The sequence below is a fragment of the Notolabrus celidotus genome, chromosome 20 (genome assembly GCF_009762535.1).
Source record: "Notolabrus celidotus isolate fNotCel1 chromosome 20, fNotCel1.pri, whole genome shotgun sequence".
Taxonomy (NCBI): Eukaryota; Metazoa; Chordata; class Actinopteri; order Labriformes; family Labridae; genus Notolabrus; species Notolabrus celidotus.
This window is the reverse complement of record NC_048291.1, coordinates 5,240,238-5,255,594: the sequence shown is the minus strand read 5'-3', so window position 1 is coordinate 5,255,594 and position 15,357 is coordinate 5,240,238. Positions and strand designations below refer to the sequence as shown.

Here is a 15,357-nt window from a genome sequence, read left to right as displayed (position 1 = left end):
AGTAGATTGTATATTTGTCTCGTATGTTGTGCTGCAAGATATGAAAAACAAATTTTGATGCATCAGCAGCTGCATATTTAAAACTCTGACCTGCATCCCCTGTGGCTGGCACACTCACTGTTGACCTCATACAGCCCAACCTCAAGAAATAACCGTACTGTCCCTTTAAGGGTGAAGAAATCTTCACCCTATCCAAAACTCTCTGCATGAAAAGTCAGCTTTTAGATTTAAGTGAGGACTTTTTAGTGTGATTTTTCATAAATTCATCATGATCTTCTCCAGGATGAGAAGTCTCAAACAGTGGAGAGTCATATCTGGACCCAGATGGTGAGAAATGATTGCGTCAAATCATTTGTTTCTTTAAAATTTTCTTTTTAACATTAAACTCAAACTTTCACTCTTCGCAGACTTGGCGGAATGAGTTCCTGACCTGGAATCCTGCTGACTTTTGTGGGATAAAAAGGTTGAACGTCCCAAGATCCAAGATGTGGCTCCCGGATATATCCATCCAAGAGGAGTATGTATACTACATGGCTGAAATGGAACATGTTTGTGTTATAAGAGGATTTAGAGAGGAGGATTTAATGTGCATACATAATATTACAGCTTAAGTTTTAGAAATGTACAACTACGCCCTAATATGTCACATTTCACACTAATCTATAATATTGCCTTTTTACTTCTAAAGATCAAACTTTTGTCAGCTGCTCATATTGATTTGCGTCTCAGCTGTCTCATTACAAAGCAGAGCAAACATGGAGTGAGTCACCTGGGTGAGTAACCCAGGTGTAATCAAGCTGAAGTCATTAGTCCATTGTAACTTTGGCTTTTTATTCATTTCATTCTTATTCATCTGCAGACAGAGGCTTCACAGTAAACATTAGGGAATGAAAGGATTATTAATTAAATCATATTGACCAGTTACTGATAACAGATAGCCTGCTTCAGCTCTATTTCATTTGTCCACCTGCAGCTTTATTATTAATCTATTATGCAATACAATAACTGTCCTATTTCAATTCATCTGAAGTTTTTGTTGGTTGATATTTCTTGAGTAAATATAAATTCATAAAAGGTTAACTAATACCATCCTTTAAAATAAAAAGCTTTTACTAACTTTAAATATAGTCATTATTTATAACTCAATTGTTTTGATAAATTAAAGTTGTAGTTTCAACAACCTAATGTAAATCAATATAACCCTTATATAGTGCACTGATCTGTACCATACATTACTGCAACGTAACGTACCGTAACCCAACGTAACCTAACGTAACCTAACGTAACGTACCGTAACCCAACGTAACCTAACGTAATGCAACGTACATCAACATAACGTACAGCAACATAACATACAGCAACGTAACGTACCACAATGTATCGTAATGCATTGTAATGTAAAGCAACGCATCATACAGCATTGTAATGTACAGCAACGTATCATACAGCATTGTAATGTACAGCAACGTAACGTACTGCAACGTAACATACAGCAACGTATCATACAGCATTGTAATGTACAGCAACGTAACGTACTGCAACGTAACGTACAGCAACGTATCATACAGCATTGTAATGTACAGCAACGTATCATACAGCATTGTAATGTACAGCAACATAACGTACAGCAACGTAACGTACAGCAACGTATCATACAGCATTGTAATGTACAGCAACGTAACGTACTGCAACGTAACATACTGCAATGTATCGTAATGCATTTTAATGTACAGCAACGTATCATACAGCATTGTAATGTACGGCAACGTATCATACAGCATTTTAATGTACAGCAACGTATCATACAGCATTGTAATGTACGGCAACGTATCATACAGCATTGTAATGTACGGCAATGTATCATACAGCATTGTAATGTACAGCAACATAACGTACAGCAACGAAACATACGGCAACGTAACATAAAGCAACGTAACGTACAGCAATTTAATGTACCACAACGTAACGTACAGCAACGTAACGTACAGCAACGTAACGTACCGCAATGTAACGTACAGCAAGGTAACGTACCACAACGTAACGTACAGCAAAGTAATGTACCACAACGTAACATACAGCAAAGTAATGTACCACAACGTAACGTACAGCAAAGTAATGTACCACAACGTAACGTACAGCAAAGTAATGTACCACAAAGTAACATACAGCAAAGTAACGTACCGCAATGTAACGTACAGCAAGGTAACGTACCACAACGTAACGTACAGCAAAGTAATGTACCACAAAGTAACATACAGCAAAGTAATGTACCACAAAGTAACATACAGCAACATAACGTACCCCAACTTAACGTACCCCAACTTAACGTACCCCAACGCAACGTAACATACCACGAAGTAACGTACAGCAACATAGCGTACAGCAAAGTAATGTACCACAACGTAACGTACAGCAACGTAATGTACCACAACGTAACATACAGCAAAGTAATGTACCACAACGTAACATACAGCAAAGTAATGTACCACAACGTAACATACAGCAAAGTAATGTACCACAAAGTAACATACAGCAAAGTAATGTACCACAACGTAACATACAGCAAAGTAATGTACCACAAAGTAACATACAGCAACATAACGTACCCCAACTTAACGTACCCCAACTTAACGTACCCCAACGCAACGTAACATACCACGAAGTAACGTACAGCAACGTAGCGTACAGCAAAGTAATGTACCACAACGTAACTTACAGCAACGTAACTTACCGCAATATAACGCAACATAATGAATGTAACGTACATCAACGTCACATACATAAACGTAACGTAAATCAACGTAGCGTACAGCAACGTAACGTACCACAATGTAACGTACCACAAAGTAACGTACAGCAACGTAACGTACAGCAACGTAGCGTACAGCAAAGTAATGTACCACAACTTAACGTACCGCAACGTAACTTACCGCAATATAACGCAACATAATGAACGTAATGTACATCAACATAACATACATCAATGCACATACATCAACGTAACGTAAATCAACGTAACGTACAGCAACGTAACGTACAGCAACGTAACGTACAGCAATGTAACGTACAGCAACGTAACGTACCGCAACGTAACATACCACAAAGTAACGCACCATTAAACGTTTACGTTACGTACTGTGCTGCACCATACTGTGCCATTACATATCATAAGCAGAGGTGGGTAGAGTAAACCGAAACAGTACTCAAGTAAAAGTACTGTTACTTTCTAATGATGTTACTCAAGTAGAAGTAAGAGTACTCATAGAAATAAGTACTTGAGTAAGAGTAAATAAGTACCTAAAAAAAAAACTACTCAAGTAGTGAGTAACTTGTGAGTAGTATAATATGTAAAATTGTATTGTATTGGAAATGCTAATAACAATGTGAAGTGCACACTGCCTTTAATAAAGTGACATAAATAGGAAAATGCCAAAATGAATGCTGTTAGGCATGGTTTACTTTGAAACATTAAAGAAAGAGGAGCTGCACTGTGCACAAACTAATGTACCCGCTTTCATTTTTTAAAACAAGCTAGAACTTCAAACTGTGTCTGAGATGTCATCATAACTCCAGAACATCAATACTCCAACATTACAATAAAACATATATCTATGCCTTCCAAACTTTCTTTTTTAACCTTTAACTTATTTTCAGTACATCTTACTAAAAACATAACTTGAAAGTACTAAAACAACTTGGAAGTGTTTAAAAAGGCCATGAACTCAGTCCTGAAGAGGTGACTGTTGAGCTTCAGAAGCAGCTGTTTTTATTAGCATGCTACCTTACTGCTCTTATAAGTTACTTTAGATCACTTTCAAACATTTCTAACATGCTTTTAAAATTTAATGTTAACCAGTATGATCCTTAGCTTACCTAACTGATTACTCACCATGACATGCTTTTAAGATTTAATATTAGCTAGTATGATCATTAGCTTACCTAACTATAACATGTTTTTAAGATTTAATATTAACTAGTATGATCATTAGCTTACCTAACTATAACATGTTTTTAAGATTTAATATTAACTAGTATGATCCTTAGCTTACCTAACTGATTACTCACCATGACATGCTTTTAAGATTTAATATTAGCTAGTATGATCATTAGCTTACCTAACTATAACATGTTTTTAAGATTTAATATTAACTAGTATGATCATTAGCTTACCTAACTATAACATGTTTTTAAGATTTAATATTAACTAGTATGATCCTTAGCTTACCTAACTGATAACTCACTATAACATGTTTTTAAGATTTAATATTAACCAGTATGATCATTAGCTTACCTAACTGATAACTCACCATGACATGCTTTTTAAGATTTAATATTAACTAGTATGATCATTAGCTTACCTAACTATAACATGTTTTTAAGATTTAATATTAACTAGTATGATCCTTAGCTTACCTAACTGATAACTCACCATGACATGTTTTTAAGATTTAATATTAACCAGTATGATCCTTAGCTTACCTAACTGATAACTCACCATGACATGCTTTTTAAGATTTAATATTAACTAGTATGATCCTAAGCTTACCTAACTGATTACCACCATGACATGTTTTTAAGATTTAATATTAACTAGTATGATCCTTAGCTTACCTAACTGATAACTCACCATGACATGCTTTTTAAGATTTAATATTAACCAGTATGATCCTTAGCTTACCTAACTGATTACTCACCAAAACATGCTTTTTAAGATTTAATTGTTCTATGTTGAAGCTCAAGATTTCCACCGTACAGACAAAGTAAGCAGCTCATAATGTGACTGTTTCTCCTCGTCATTTAGAAGTTATGAGAGAGTCTGGATGTTGGGTACAGGGTAAACATGTTCCTCCAAAGGGGACGCAGGTATTACGCAGCCTCTCTCCCCAGCTGTAGGTGGAGTAGGGGGCGGAGCTACTTCTCCGTTCATTCAGTGTTGAGGCTATTTATAGCTCTGGATCAGAAGGCGCTGCATGAGAGATCGGCTTAGTATTAAACAAAATAAAATGAAGAAAAAAAGGAACGGTAAAAGTAGCGACTGGACAGCCCAATGTAACGAAGTAAAAGTACATTTTTTTTAACACAAATGTACTTGAGTAGGAGTAAAAAGTACTCTGCAAAACAAATACTCTCAGAAGTACAATTTTTTGAAAAAACTACTCAAGTACATGTAACGGAGTAAATGTAACTCGTTACTACCCACCTCTGATCATAAGTCAATTTAAGTCAACGCAATGTTAGTCACAATCGCGTAAAGTAACGCTCCGTGATTTAAAATACTACTTAATATTCTGTAGTGTATCATATCGTATTATATTATGTTGTATCATATAATATGGTATCTTACATCTCATATCATTTATTTTATTTTCATATCATTTTGTTTAGTTTCGTTTCATTTTTTAATCTCGCCTCACTGGATCTTATAAAACTGTCCTTTGATGTATCAAACTTTTAAAAACTGAAAATATTTGGTGAAGTTGAATCCTCAATCTATTTTTTTTAAGCTGATAAAGCCAATAAATCTATAACTCTGAGCCTGTTCTCTCTTTTTTTGTTGTTGCCTGGTTTATCTTAATAAAACTCATCTTTCTTTCTTCCAGTACCTCGGACACTAGCACCACTTTTTATGGCCCTCTTGTTTATTTGGATCACACTGGTCTTGTGATTGGGAACTCACGCCAACGGCTGACCTCTACCTGTCGGCTGAACCTCGCCATGTTCCCCTTCGATTCACAAAACTGTACAATGACATTTGTGTCCATGAGCAGTGACGGTAAATAACCTGGAATACTCGGGAGACTTTGCTTGTTTTTTAAAGAAAGACCCGTTGGATTAAATTATGAGTGACTTATTTTGTCGTCTACACAGCGGAACAAATGTCGCTTGGGTCACTCACCAATGACACCCTGCTTTCTAAACTCTCTGAGCAGATCATGGTCACAAACGGAGAATGGGAGCTTGACCATCTGGAAATAGGGTATAAGCTTTTTGCTAAAGATGGTGTCCACCAGGACATGCTCGTGTACACGGTAAGACATCATTTGGATTCAAATTTGACAACAGTTGCCAGCTCTTAAAGTGTGTTTTTTCATTTTAGTTTGCCTGTTTTTTTCAGATTACAATATCCAGGAAGCCACTGCTTTATGTAATCAACCTGATCGTGCCACTGCTCTACCTTCTGGTTCTGGACTTGGCCTCTTTCTTCATCAGTGAAGGCAGAGGAGAAAAGCTGAGCTTCAAAGTGACCATTCTGCTCTCCATCTCTGTCTTACTGCTCATTCTTCAGGACATGCTGCCATCCACTGAGTCCTCCATGCCATATATTGGTGAGCTGCCATTCAGGCTGCAGAACCCAACAGGCTATATCCAAGTCGTCAAAGTTGTTGTGCCTTCACCTTACACCACTCTGACCCTGAATGTGTTTGCACCTTTTTTCCAGCCATATATTGTGTTGTCATCTTCGCTGTGGTGGGGCTTAGTGTTCTTGAAGCCATGGTGGTGAGCTTCCTTATTGACCTTGATGGTTATTGTGCCACCATGGCTCCATCCCCTGATGATAGCCAGGATGAGATTGAGCTGGAAGATGGCTACCACAAAGGTATGATTTCTAAAAACTAAAAATATCCTTTCCTTATTTTCCTGTGATTTCATTTTTGTATTTAATGCGGTGATTTCCACTAAAGAGCCATGTCTGTTTTTAATGCAGTGACTTCCACTACAGTCACATGTCTGTTTTTAATGCAGTGACTTCCACTACAGTCACATGTCTGTTTTTAATGCAGTGACTTCCACTACAGTCACATGTCTGTTTTTAATGCAGTGACTTCCACTACAGTCACGTCTGTTTTTAGTGCAGTGACTTCCACTGCAGATTTGTGTCTGCTTTTCATGCAGTGACTTCCACTACAGTCACATGTCTGTTTTTAATGCAGTGACTTCCACTACAGATTTGTGTCTGCTTTTTATGCAGTAACTTCCACTACAGAGTCATGTCTGTTTTTTAATGCAGTGACTTCCACTACAGTCACATGTCTGTTTTTAATGCAGTGACTTCCACTACAGTCATGTCTGTTTTTAGTGCAGTGACTTCCACTACAGAGTCATGTCTGTTTTTAATGCAGTGACTTCCACTACAGTCATGTCTGTTTTTAGTGCAGTGACTTCCACTACAGAGTCATGTCTGTTTTTAATGCAGTGACTTCCACTACAGTCATGTCTGTTTTTAATGCAGTGACTTCCACTCCAGAGTCATGTCTGTTTTTCATGCAGTGACTTCCACTACAGAGTCATGTCTGTTTTTAATGCAGTGACTTCCACTACAGAGTCATGTCTGTTTTTAATGCAGTGATTTCCACAATAGAGTAGCCTGTTTTTAATGCAGTGACTTCCACTATAGAGTCATGTCTGTTTTTAATGCAGTGACTTCCACTACAGAGTCATGTCTGTTTTTAATGCAGTGACTTCCACTACAGAGTCATGTCTGTTTTTAATGCAGTGACTTCCACTACAGAGTCATTTCTGTTTTTAATGCAGTGACTTCCATTACAGAGTAGCCTGTTTTCAATGCAGTGATTTCCACTAAAGAGCCATGTCTGTTTTTAATGCAGTGACTTCCGCTACAGAGTCATGTCTGTTTTTAATGCAGTGACTTCCACTACAGTCACATGTCTGTTTTTAATGCAGTGACTTCCACTACAGAGTCATGTCTGTTTTTAATGCAGTGACTTCCACTACAGAGTCATGTCTGTTTTTAATGCAGTGACTTCCACTACAGTCACATGTCTGTTTTTAATGCAGTGACTTCCACTACAGTCACGTGTCTGTTTTTAATGCAGTGACTTCCACTACAGTCATGTCTGTTTTTAATGCAGTGACTTCCACTACAGAGTCATGTCTGTTTGTAATGCAGTGACTTCCACTACAGTCACATGTCTGTTTTTAATGCAGTGACTTCCACTACAGAGTCATGTCTGTTTTTAATGCAGTGACTTCCACTACAGTCACATGTCTGTTTTTAATGCAGTGACTTCCACTACAGAGTCATGTCTTTTTTTAATGCAGTGACTTCCACTACAGAGTCATGTCTGTTTTTAATGCAGTGACTTCCACTACAGTCACATGTCTGTTTTTAATGCAGTGACTTCCACTACAGTGACGTCTGTTTTTAATGCAGTGACTTCCACTACAGAGTCGTCTGCTTTTCATGCAGTGACTTCCACTACAGAGTCATGTCTGTTTTTAATGCAGTGACTTCCACTACAGTCACATGTCTGTTTTTAATGCAGTGACTTCCACTACAGATTTGTGTCTGGTTTTAGTGCAGTAATTTCCACTACAGAGTCATGTCTGTTTTTAATGCAGTGACTTCCACTACAGAGTCATGTCTGTTTTTAATGCAGTGACTTCCACTACAGAGTCATGTCTGTTTTTAATGCAGTGACTTACACTACAGAGTCGTCTGTTTTTAATGCAGTGACATCCACTAGAGTCATGTCTGTTTTTAGTGCAGTGACTTCAACTACACAGTTGTGACAGCTTTTAATACAGTGACATCCACTACAGAGTCGTCTGTTTTTAATGCAGTGACTTCCACTACAGAGTCATGTCTGTTTGTAATGCAGTGACTTCCACTACAGAGTCATGTCTGTTTTTAATGCAGTGACTTCCACTACAGTCACATGTCTGTTTTTAATGCAGTGACTTCCACTACAGAGTCATGTCTGTTTTTAATGCAGTGACTTCCACTACAGAGTCATGTCTGTTTTTAATGCAGGGACTTCAACTATAAAGTTATGTCTGTTTTTAATGCAGTGACTTCCACTACAGAGTCATGTCTGTTTTTAATGCAGTGACTTCCACTACAGAGTCATGTCTGTTTTTAATGCAGTGACTTCCACTACAGTCATGTCTGTTTTTAATGCAGTACCGCCTAAGGACCGAAGATCAGATCCATCCAGTCCTGGCTTTGTTCCTAGTCTCTTTGTAAACCATGTAAACCCTAATTAGTTTTTTGTTAGTATTTTGTTGTCCCCGTTTCAGCTTTTTTAAAACGTGTTTCTGGCATCAAATTCAAAATGAGCATATTCAGTATTTTTCATAAAATGATACATTTTGTTCTGTTGTAACTATTTGACATGTTGGTTTGGCGCTAATTTTATTAGCGTTAAAGTGTATGGATTAAATGATTATTAAAATCTATTTTTTATCAACCATTCACACATCGTCCCAGCTGTTTGGGATTTGGTTTGTACACATCAGCCTGTCTGAAGCCTAAAAATGGTCTCTTCATTGTTTTATCCTTCCACACAGAGCCCACTGGAGCTGAAGAGGAAGGCCAGGTGAAACAAGGGAAAAGTTTTCCTCCCATGGTCGGTCCTAACTGCTTAGCGCCTCTGGAATCAATCCTGAAGGAAGTGAAGGCAGCTCGACTTGGAGTCAAGAAACAAAGAGAGGAGGAAAAAAAAGAAGGCCGTTACAAAAGAATTGCCGGAATAATAGACCACATATTCTTCTTCCTGTATTTTTCAACTGTTGTGGTTTTTCTGTCATACATGAACATAATGTGGCTGTGCAACCTCTACAAATAATGTGTGTGTAATCTGACACCTTTCACATATGCAGTGATGGAGTAAAAAAGAGTCATTGTTTTCATAAACATCCTTCCTGTATTTACTGCATGCAACAAATGTTTACTGGAGGACAATAAAGCTCAATTGGAATCATGACTTTCTAAATGCAGTAGTGCTAACAGGAACAACATATGACTGTTCATTCATCTGCAATAAGGATAGGAGGCTTAAATGCAATATCCTCTTTAACATAATCCCTACATGCCAGCATATTCCTGTTCAGACTGTTAACCCTGCTTTTAAATTAGCTCCCCAGGTTCTGTGAAGTCTTGCAATTTGAACACTTTACCCCAAAACTCCAGCCTTTATACATTTTGTCAAGTATGTACACCAGTACTAAGCAGTATATGATGTTATAGGTTTTTTAGCAGTGATAGAGGAGGGGGCTTCTTATGTGAATGTGTGTGTGGGGGGACTTATCTTTCTTAACTGTGCAAAGTTCAGCAAAGAGAGCGGATAGATGGAGTAAATAGATGTTTTTGTTTTGCAACATGAGGGTTTAGAATAGGTTTATCCATCCATCCATCCATTTCCCCCCTGCTTATCCGGGGTCGGGTCACAGAGGCAAAAGTCCAAGCAGATCGACCCAGTCATCCCTCTCCCCAGCAACACTTTCCAATGCCTCCTGGGGAATCCCGAGGCAATCCCAGCTCAGGGTGGGATATATAATCCCTCCAACGAGTTCTGGGTCTACCTCCGGGGCCTTCTCCCAGTTGGACGTCAAATCAAATTAAATCAAATCAAGCTTTATTGTCATTTTGTTCATACCAGTGTAAAAACAAATAAAAGAGCATTTCCAGGAGATCATTGGTAAAATATAGTAATAAAAAATATGGCGTTAAAAATACAGCATAAAAATATATATTCAAATATATGTCAGAAACACAGCATTCACACAAGTCGAGTCAACTTTATTTATATAGCACATTTAAAACAACCAGTGTTGGCCAAAGTGCTTTACAAGGTAAAAAGTAAAAAGTACATGAAGACAACAATAAACAACAACATATCAGGATATTACTGTCCTCTTCACGAGGAGAAGGCCAAAGAGAAGAGATGTGTCTTCAACAAAGATTTAAAACATTCAGCAGTGGGGGCCGATCTGAATTGGAGTGGCAAGCCATTCCAGAGCTTGGGGGCCGCTGCTGCAAAGGCTCGGTGGCCCCGGGTTTTAAGCCGTGTTTTAGGCACATCCAGGAGCAGCTGGTTTGTTGACCTCAGTGCTCGAGCTGGGTTGTGAACATGGAGAAGATCAGCCAAGTAGGATGGTGCCAATCCACACACTCATCCATCAGAAACTTAAAGTGCAGTAGGCAGTATAATAAATATAATAAATAACATGCCCTGCCCTGAACACCTCTAAAGGGAGGCGTCCGGGTTTATCATCACTTTATTAATCTATTGTGTATGTAACACATAATGCTTCTGAAGATATTTAATAAGAAAGATGGCATGTATGTGCATTGTCATTTAAAATGTATAACTGGGATTTTATTATTTGTGATATTTTACAGATTTGAGAGGATTTGAGAGGAATTCTAATAACATTAAATCAAAATTATATTAATTTTTCATTTGATGGCCTTCATGCTGCATGCATCCTTTTATCCTTGAAGAGGGTTTTTCATATAACAGCAGATAGCATGGTACACTTGAGGTCAAAATTATTACCCCCCCCCCCCCCAGGAATTCTGGAACATTTTCTTTAAATTCTGCCCAATGCTTGAATCATTGATAAAACTTGATATAAGCAAACATTCACCAGTGTTCTTTAGTAGCTTTGGTACATTTTGGAATGTAAAATACATTTTTAGAATAGCTTTATATCAAATATAGTGAAAAATGGGGTAGTCAAAATTATTAGCCCCCCTGTGATCTTTTGCTTTTAAAACACACCTGAGCAGTCAGCTGGCTTCCTAACAACACCTGAGCATCCAAACAGCATTGAGATTTACTTAAGGGACTCCGAACAGGGCACTTGAACACGTTATTGAGAGAGACTACTCTTACTAACCATGCCAAAGACAATGGAAAGAAGGAAATCAGTCTTGAGCTCAGAAAGAAGATAATGGAGGCTCATAATAAGGGGGAGGCTATACTGTCATGTCCAGGCGTTTTACAGTGTCTAGGACAGCTTTACGTTGCATCATTGCAAAGTACAAGGAGACAAACTCTGTAAGAAACAAACCTAGGCGTGGTAGAAAACACAAGATTTCAAGAACTTTGGAGAGGAAAGTCGTCGAAGGTGTCAGCAAGAAGCCCCAGATATATCTGCCAAAATAATTGTTGCTGACCTGGCCTCCATTGGAGTTGATGTTTGAAGGAGCACAGTTGTGAGGGATCTTCATCGTAGTGGGCTTCAGGACCATCGTCCCAGAAGAACCCCTTTACTCAAAGAGCGGCACATCAGAGCCAAACTGTGGTTGCCCATAAACATTTGAAAGGTAAAGATGAGTTTTGGGAGTCCATCCTTTGATCTGATGGAACTTTTTGGGCATATGGATGTTGTTCATGTTTGGCCATGGTGGAGGGAGCATTGTACTGTGGGGGGCTGTGTTGCAGCCTCAGGCACAGGCAGCCTTGTTTTGGTGCATGGCATCATGAAAAAAGAAAGTTATGTTGACATTTTGAGGGATTATGTGAAAAACTCTGCTCTTAGTCTAGGCTTTGGTCGGCGCTGGGTCTTCCAACAAGACAATGATCCAAAGCTTACATCAAAATTGGTAAAACAGTTCTTAAAGGACACCAAAACTAAGGTCCTGGAGTGGCCCGTACAGAGCCCAGATCCCAATCCTGTTGAGAATCTGTGGCGGGTGCTCAAAGTGAATGTCCATGCTCAGAAACCATGTATTTTGGACCAGCTGGAACAATTTGCATTGGAAAAATGGGCCAAAATCCCTCCTGAGACATGTGCCAACCTTGTAGAGAACTACTTGAAGAGGCTGTTGTCAGGTATGGCTCAGAACGGGCGCACTATTGACTACTTAGGGCCAGGGGGCTAATAATTTTGGACGTGCCATTTTTACCTTTTCTTGTTTCAATTCATTGCATCAATAAAATATCCAAGTCAAACATAGTGAACATTTTGACTTTGTTTTTTTGGAAACAAATATTCTATAAACACTTGTTTTTAATAGTCATTTTCATGGAGAAATCAAGGGTTTTATCTGATTTCACAAGGGGGGGTAATAATTTTGACCTCAACTGTATATCCCAATGTGTTCAGCATTTGTATATCATTTTATATCTTCCATAAAATCAGCTTTAAAGCTATTAACTGTAATGACTGAATTTCCCCCCGTTGGATAAATAAGTGTTTCTGATTCTGATTCTAAATACAAAATATGTTTTATACCATTTTAAACCGCCCGAAAAGTGAAAATGAAACTGCATACAAGCTGTCTTTTTTTTCCTTTCTTGCATGTATTGACAATGACTCAGTGGTAAACATATATATGATTTGATATGATACAGTATATTTCAGACCCATAGGTCCATACCAGCACAAATAGAATATGAAAGACTAGAAATACATATATGAAACACAGATAGCTTGTTTGTATTGTTGCATTTAATTTCTAAAATGCTGAAAAAGAGGGTTTCTGTTGCAAAAATGTTCTTTTATAAATGTGTACAGAAGCAACTAAGCACAGGTGAACATGTCATATGACATGCACATGTATCATATGACTGCTGGTTGCAGAGTTGACAGTTTTGCAGGCTGAAGTAGCACGGAGGGGCGGGTCACAACAAGTCATTGAGGTGATTTAAAACTGCAACAATTCAACTAATGTGAAGTTATTTGACATTAAATGAATCTTCTTGGTTAAATTGATAAGAATTGTAGGGATACCTGCACTGCTGATAAATAAGACATCCCCGAATCTGTTCTTTATTTACTGTGATGTGATTTAGGTACATATTACTGAACGAGCAACCCTAAAGGCAGCATCAAGCTAAATCACACCAATGTAGTACGTTATATTATTCTGATTTCAAAATAAAAGCTTTTTAGCAAACCACCTATTTGAATGTATGAACGAAATAGAATGTAAGCTTTATTTTGAAATTAGTTACCGGAAATGAACGCGTACATCCGGGTTAGCTTCACAGCCCTTCACGCTGGCAGGTCAGCTGTTATTTACTTTACTGCTTCAGTTAGCTGAGCGGTAAAGCGTTTTTAACCTATGGAGAAGTGTTTTTCATTCAGCTATAGGTTCAAACAAACTCACCTTTGACTGACTCAGCGGAGGACCTCATGTTATCCCGGGGCTGAGGGTTTTTTTCCGGGTATTCTGCTAGCTAGTGAGGGTGACAGTTTGGGGCATCCTGCTAGCCTAGCAGCTAAAAGAGGCTAAGAAGAAGAAAGAGAGGAAAGGAGGTGAGATGTGTTTACTTTCGTGTTCAGCTAGAACACTTGTTTACCTGCTTTTTTATTTATCAGTGTGTTTCATAAAACGTTACCATGATGCACTATATCATTCAGATGTCAAAGCTAGTCTGACTTAAGCTGCGTTGTTAGCAAGATGTCACCTCAGAAACATCAACAATCAATAAATAACTTTCTGCAGCTTAGAGAGATCTTAAAGGTGGACATGAACTCCAGCATGCTGAATCTAATAAACGAAGCAATTATCACTTAAATGTTGTTTTTTAGCAAACTGAACAGCAACACATGTTAAACGCCACGTTTGCATTAAAGGTTTGTTGCACCATCACGTGGTTTTCAAATGTCAAAGTTGATCCTTTATGAAAAGTAGATGTTTCAAATGCTAGTTTAACTCTTCTGCTCCTATGGCCAGCATTTAAAGAGATGCCAAATGCATTGCTCAAATCATGACATCACTAATGTGTGAATGTCATTATGAGTGCATGATAAAAATGTCTGTTCATACATATTCCTTTACTCCAAAGGAAAAGCAATGAACCAACTTCCTGGTTTTACAATGTTTATAACATCAGAATAGGTATCGGCCCTGATTTCCTCCATTGTTGCACCCTGAGTTGAGTTCATTTTCTTGCTGACATTGTTTCTGTTGCACTCTGAATTATTTCACACTAAAACCTTCTTTTCATTTCTGCCTGTTAAAGGAAGTTTTTTAGATTAGATTAGATTAGAAAATCTTTACTGTCCCCAAGGGTCAATTTGTGTCACAACAGCAGTCCACACATCCTATACATACAAGCAATACACGCAACAACAAACACAAGTTCACAAATCAATTCCACTATAAATCCATATAACTCGACCCCCGTTGATGACATCTATCTATCAAGTTTGTCCTTGCTGCTATAAGTTGCTTAATGCTGCAAAGTGCTCTGCTCATGCTGGATTAAGATGAGATCAGACTGAGTCCTGTCTGGAAGATGGGACTGGATGTTACCCTGTCTTGGTGTCGGGTCTCTTCATAATTTGACATAGAGTACGGTCTAGACCTGCTATGTTTGTAGAAGCGTCTTGAGATATCGTTTGTTGTGAATTGGCACTATACAAATAAAGATTGATTGAATGATTTTAGGTAAGGCAGGCAAGTTTATATATAAAGCACCTTTCATAAAAAAAGCAATTCAAAGTGCTTTACATGATTTAAACACTTCAAACATTTACTTTTCATATGCGGCCAGTTATGTTTGATCTACTCTCTCTCTCTCTCTACATTAACGTACATAGTAAACAGTTTTGGGTTTTATCATTTATCTAAATAAGGAGGGATTATTCTAAATGATC

At 38.0% G+C, this 15,357-nt stretch overlaps 2 protein-coding genes across 5 annotated transcripts in view; both read left to right on the top strand.

The window, feature by feature from the left end:
• LOC117832498 (5-hydroxytryptamine receptor 3A-like) overlaps positions 1 to 9,725 on the top strand; it is a 10,599-nt gene extending 874 nt beyond the window's left edge. For all 3 annotated transcript variants that reach the window (XM_034711657.1, XM_034711656.1, XM_034711655.1), the window contains 7 exons: positions 283 to 327; positions 408 to 517; positions 5,601 to 5,773; positions 5,869 to 6,029; positions 6,116 to 6,326; positions 6,440 to 6,598; positions 9,310 to 9,725. In XM_034711657.1, coding sequence (XP_034567548.1) covers positions 283 to 327; positions 408 to 517; positions 5,601 to 5,773; positions 5,869 to 6,029; positions 6,116 to 6,326; positions 6,440 to 6,598; positions 9,310 to 9,587 — 1,137 coding nt within the window. In that variant the 3' untranslated portion in view covers positions 9,588 to 9,725. The remainder of the gene's footprint in view (positions 1 to 282; positions 328 to 407; positions 518 to 5,600; positions 5,774 to 5,868; positions 6,030 to 6,115; positions 6,327 to 6,439; positions 6,599 to 9,309) is intronic.
• Positions 9,726 to 13,702: 3,977 nt separating this feature from the next.
• Positions 13,703 to 15,357, top strand: part of tmem104 (transmembrane protein 104) — a 123,465-nt gene continuing 121,810 nt past the window's right edge. The window contains exon 1 of one of the 2 annotated variants that reach the window (XM_034711811.1): positions 13,703 to 14,010. The gene's annotated coding sequence lies outside the window, so the exon portion shown is untranslated. The remainder of the gene's footprint in view (positions 14,011 to 15,357) is intronic. The other variant, XM_034711810.1, reaches the window with a different exon arrangement.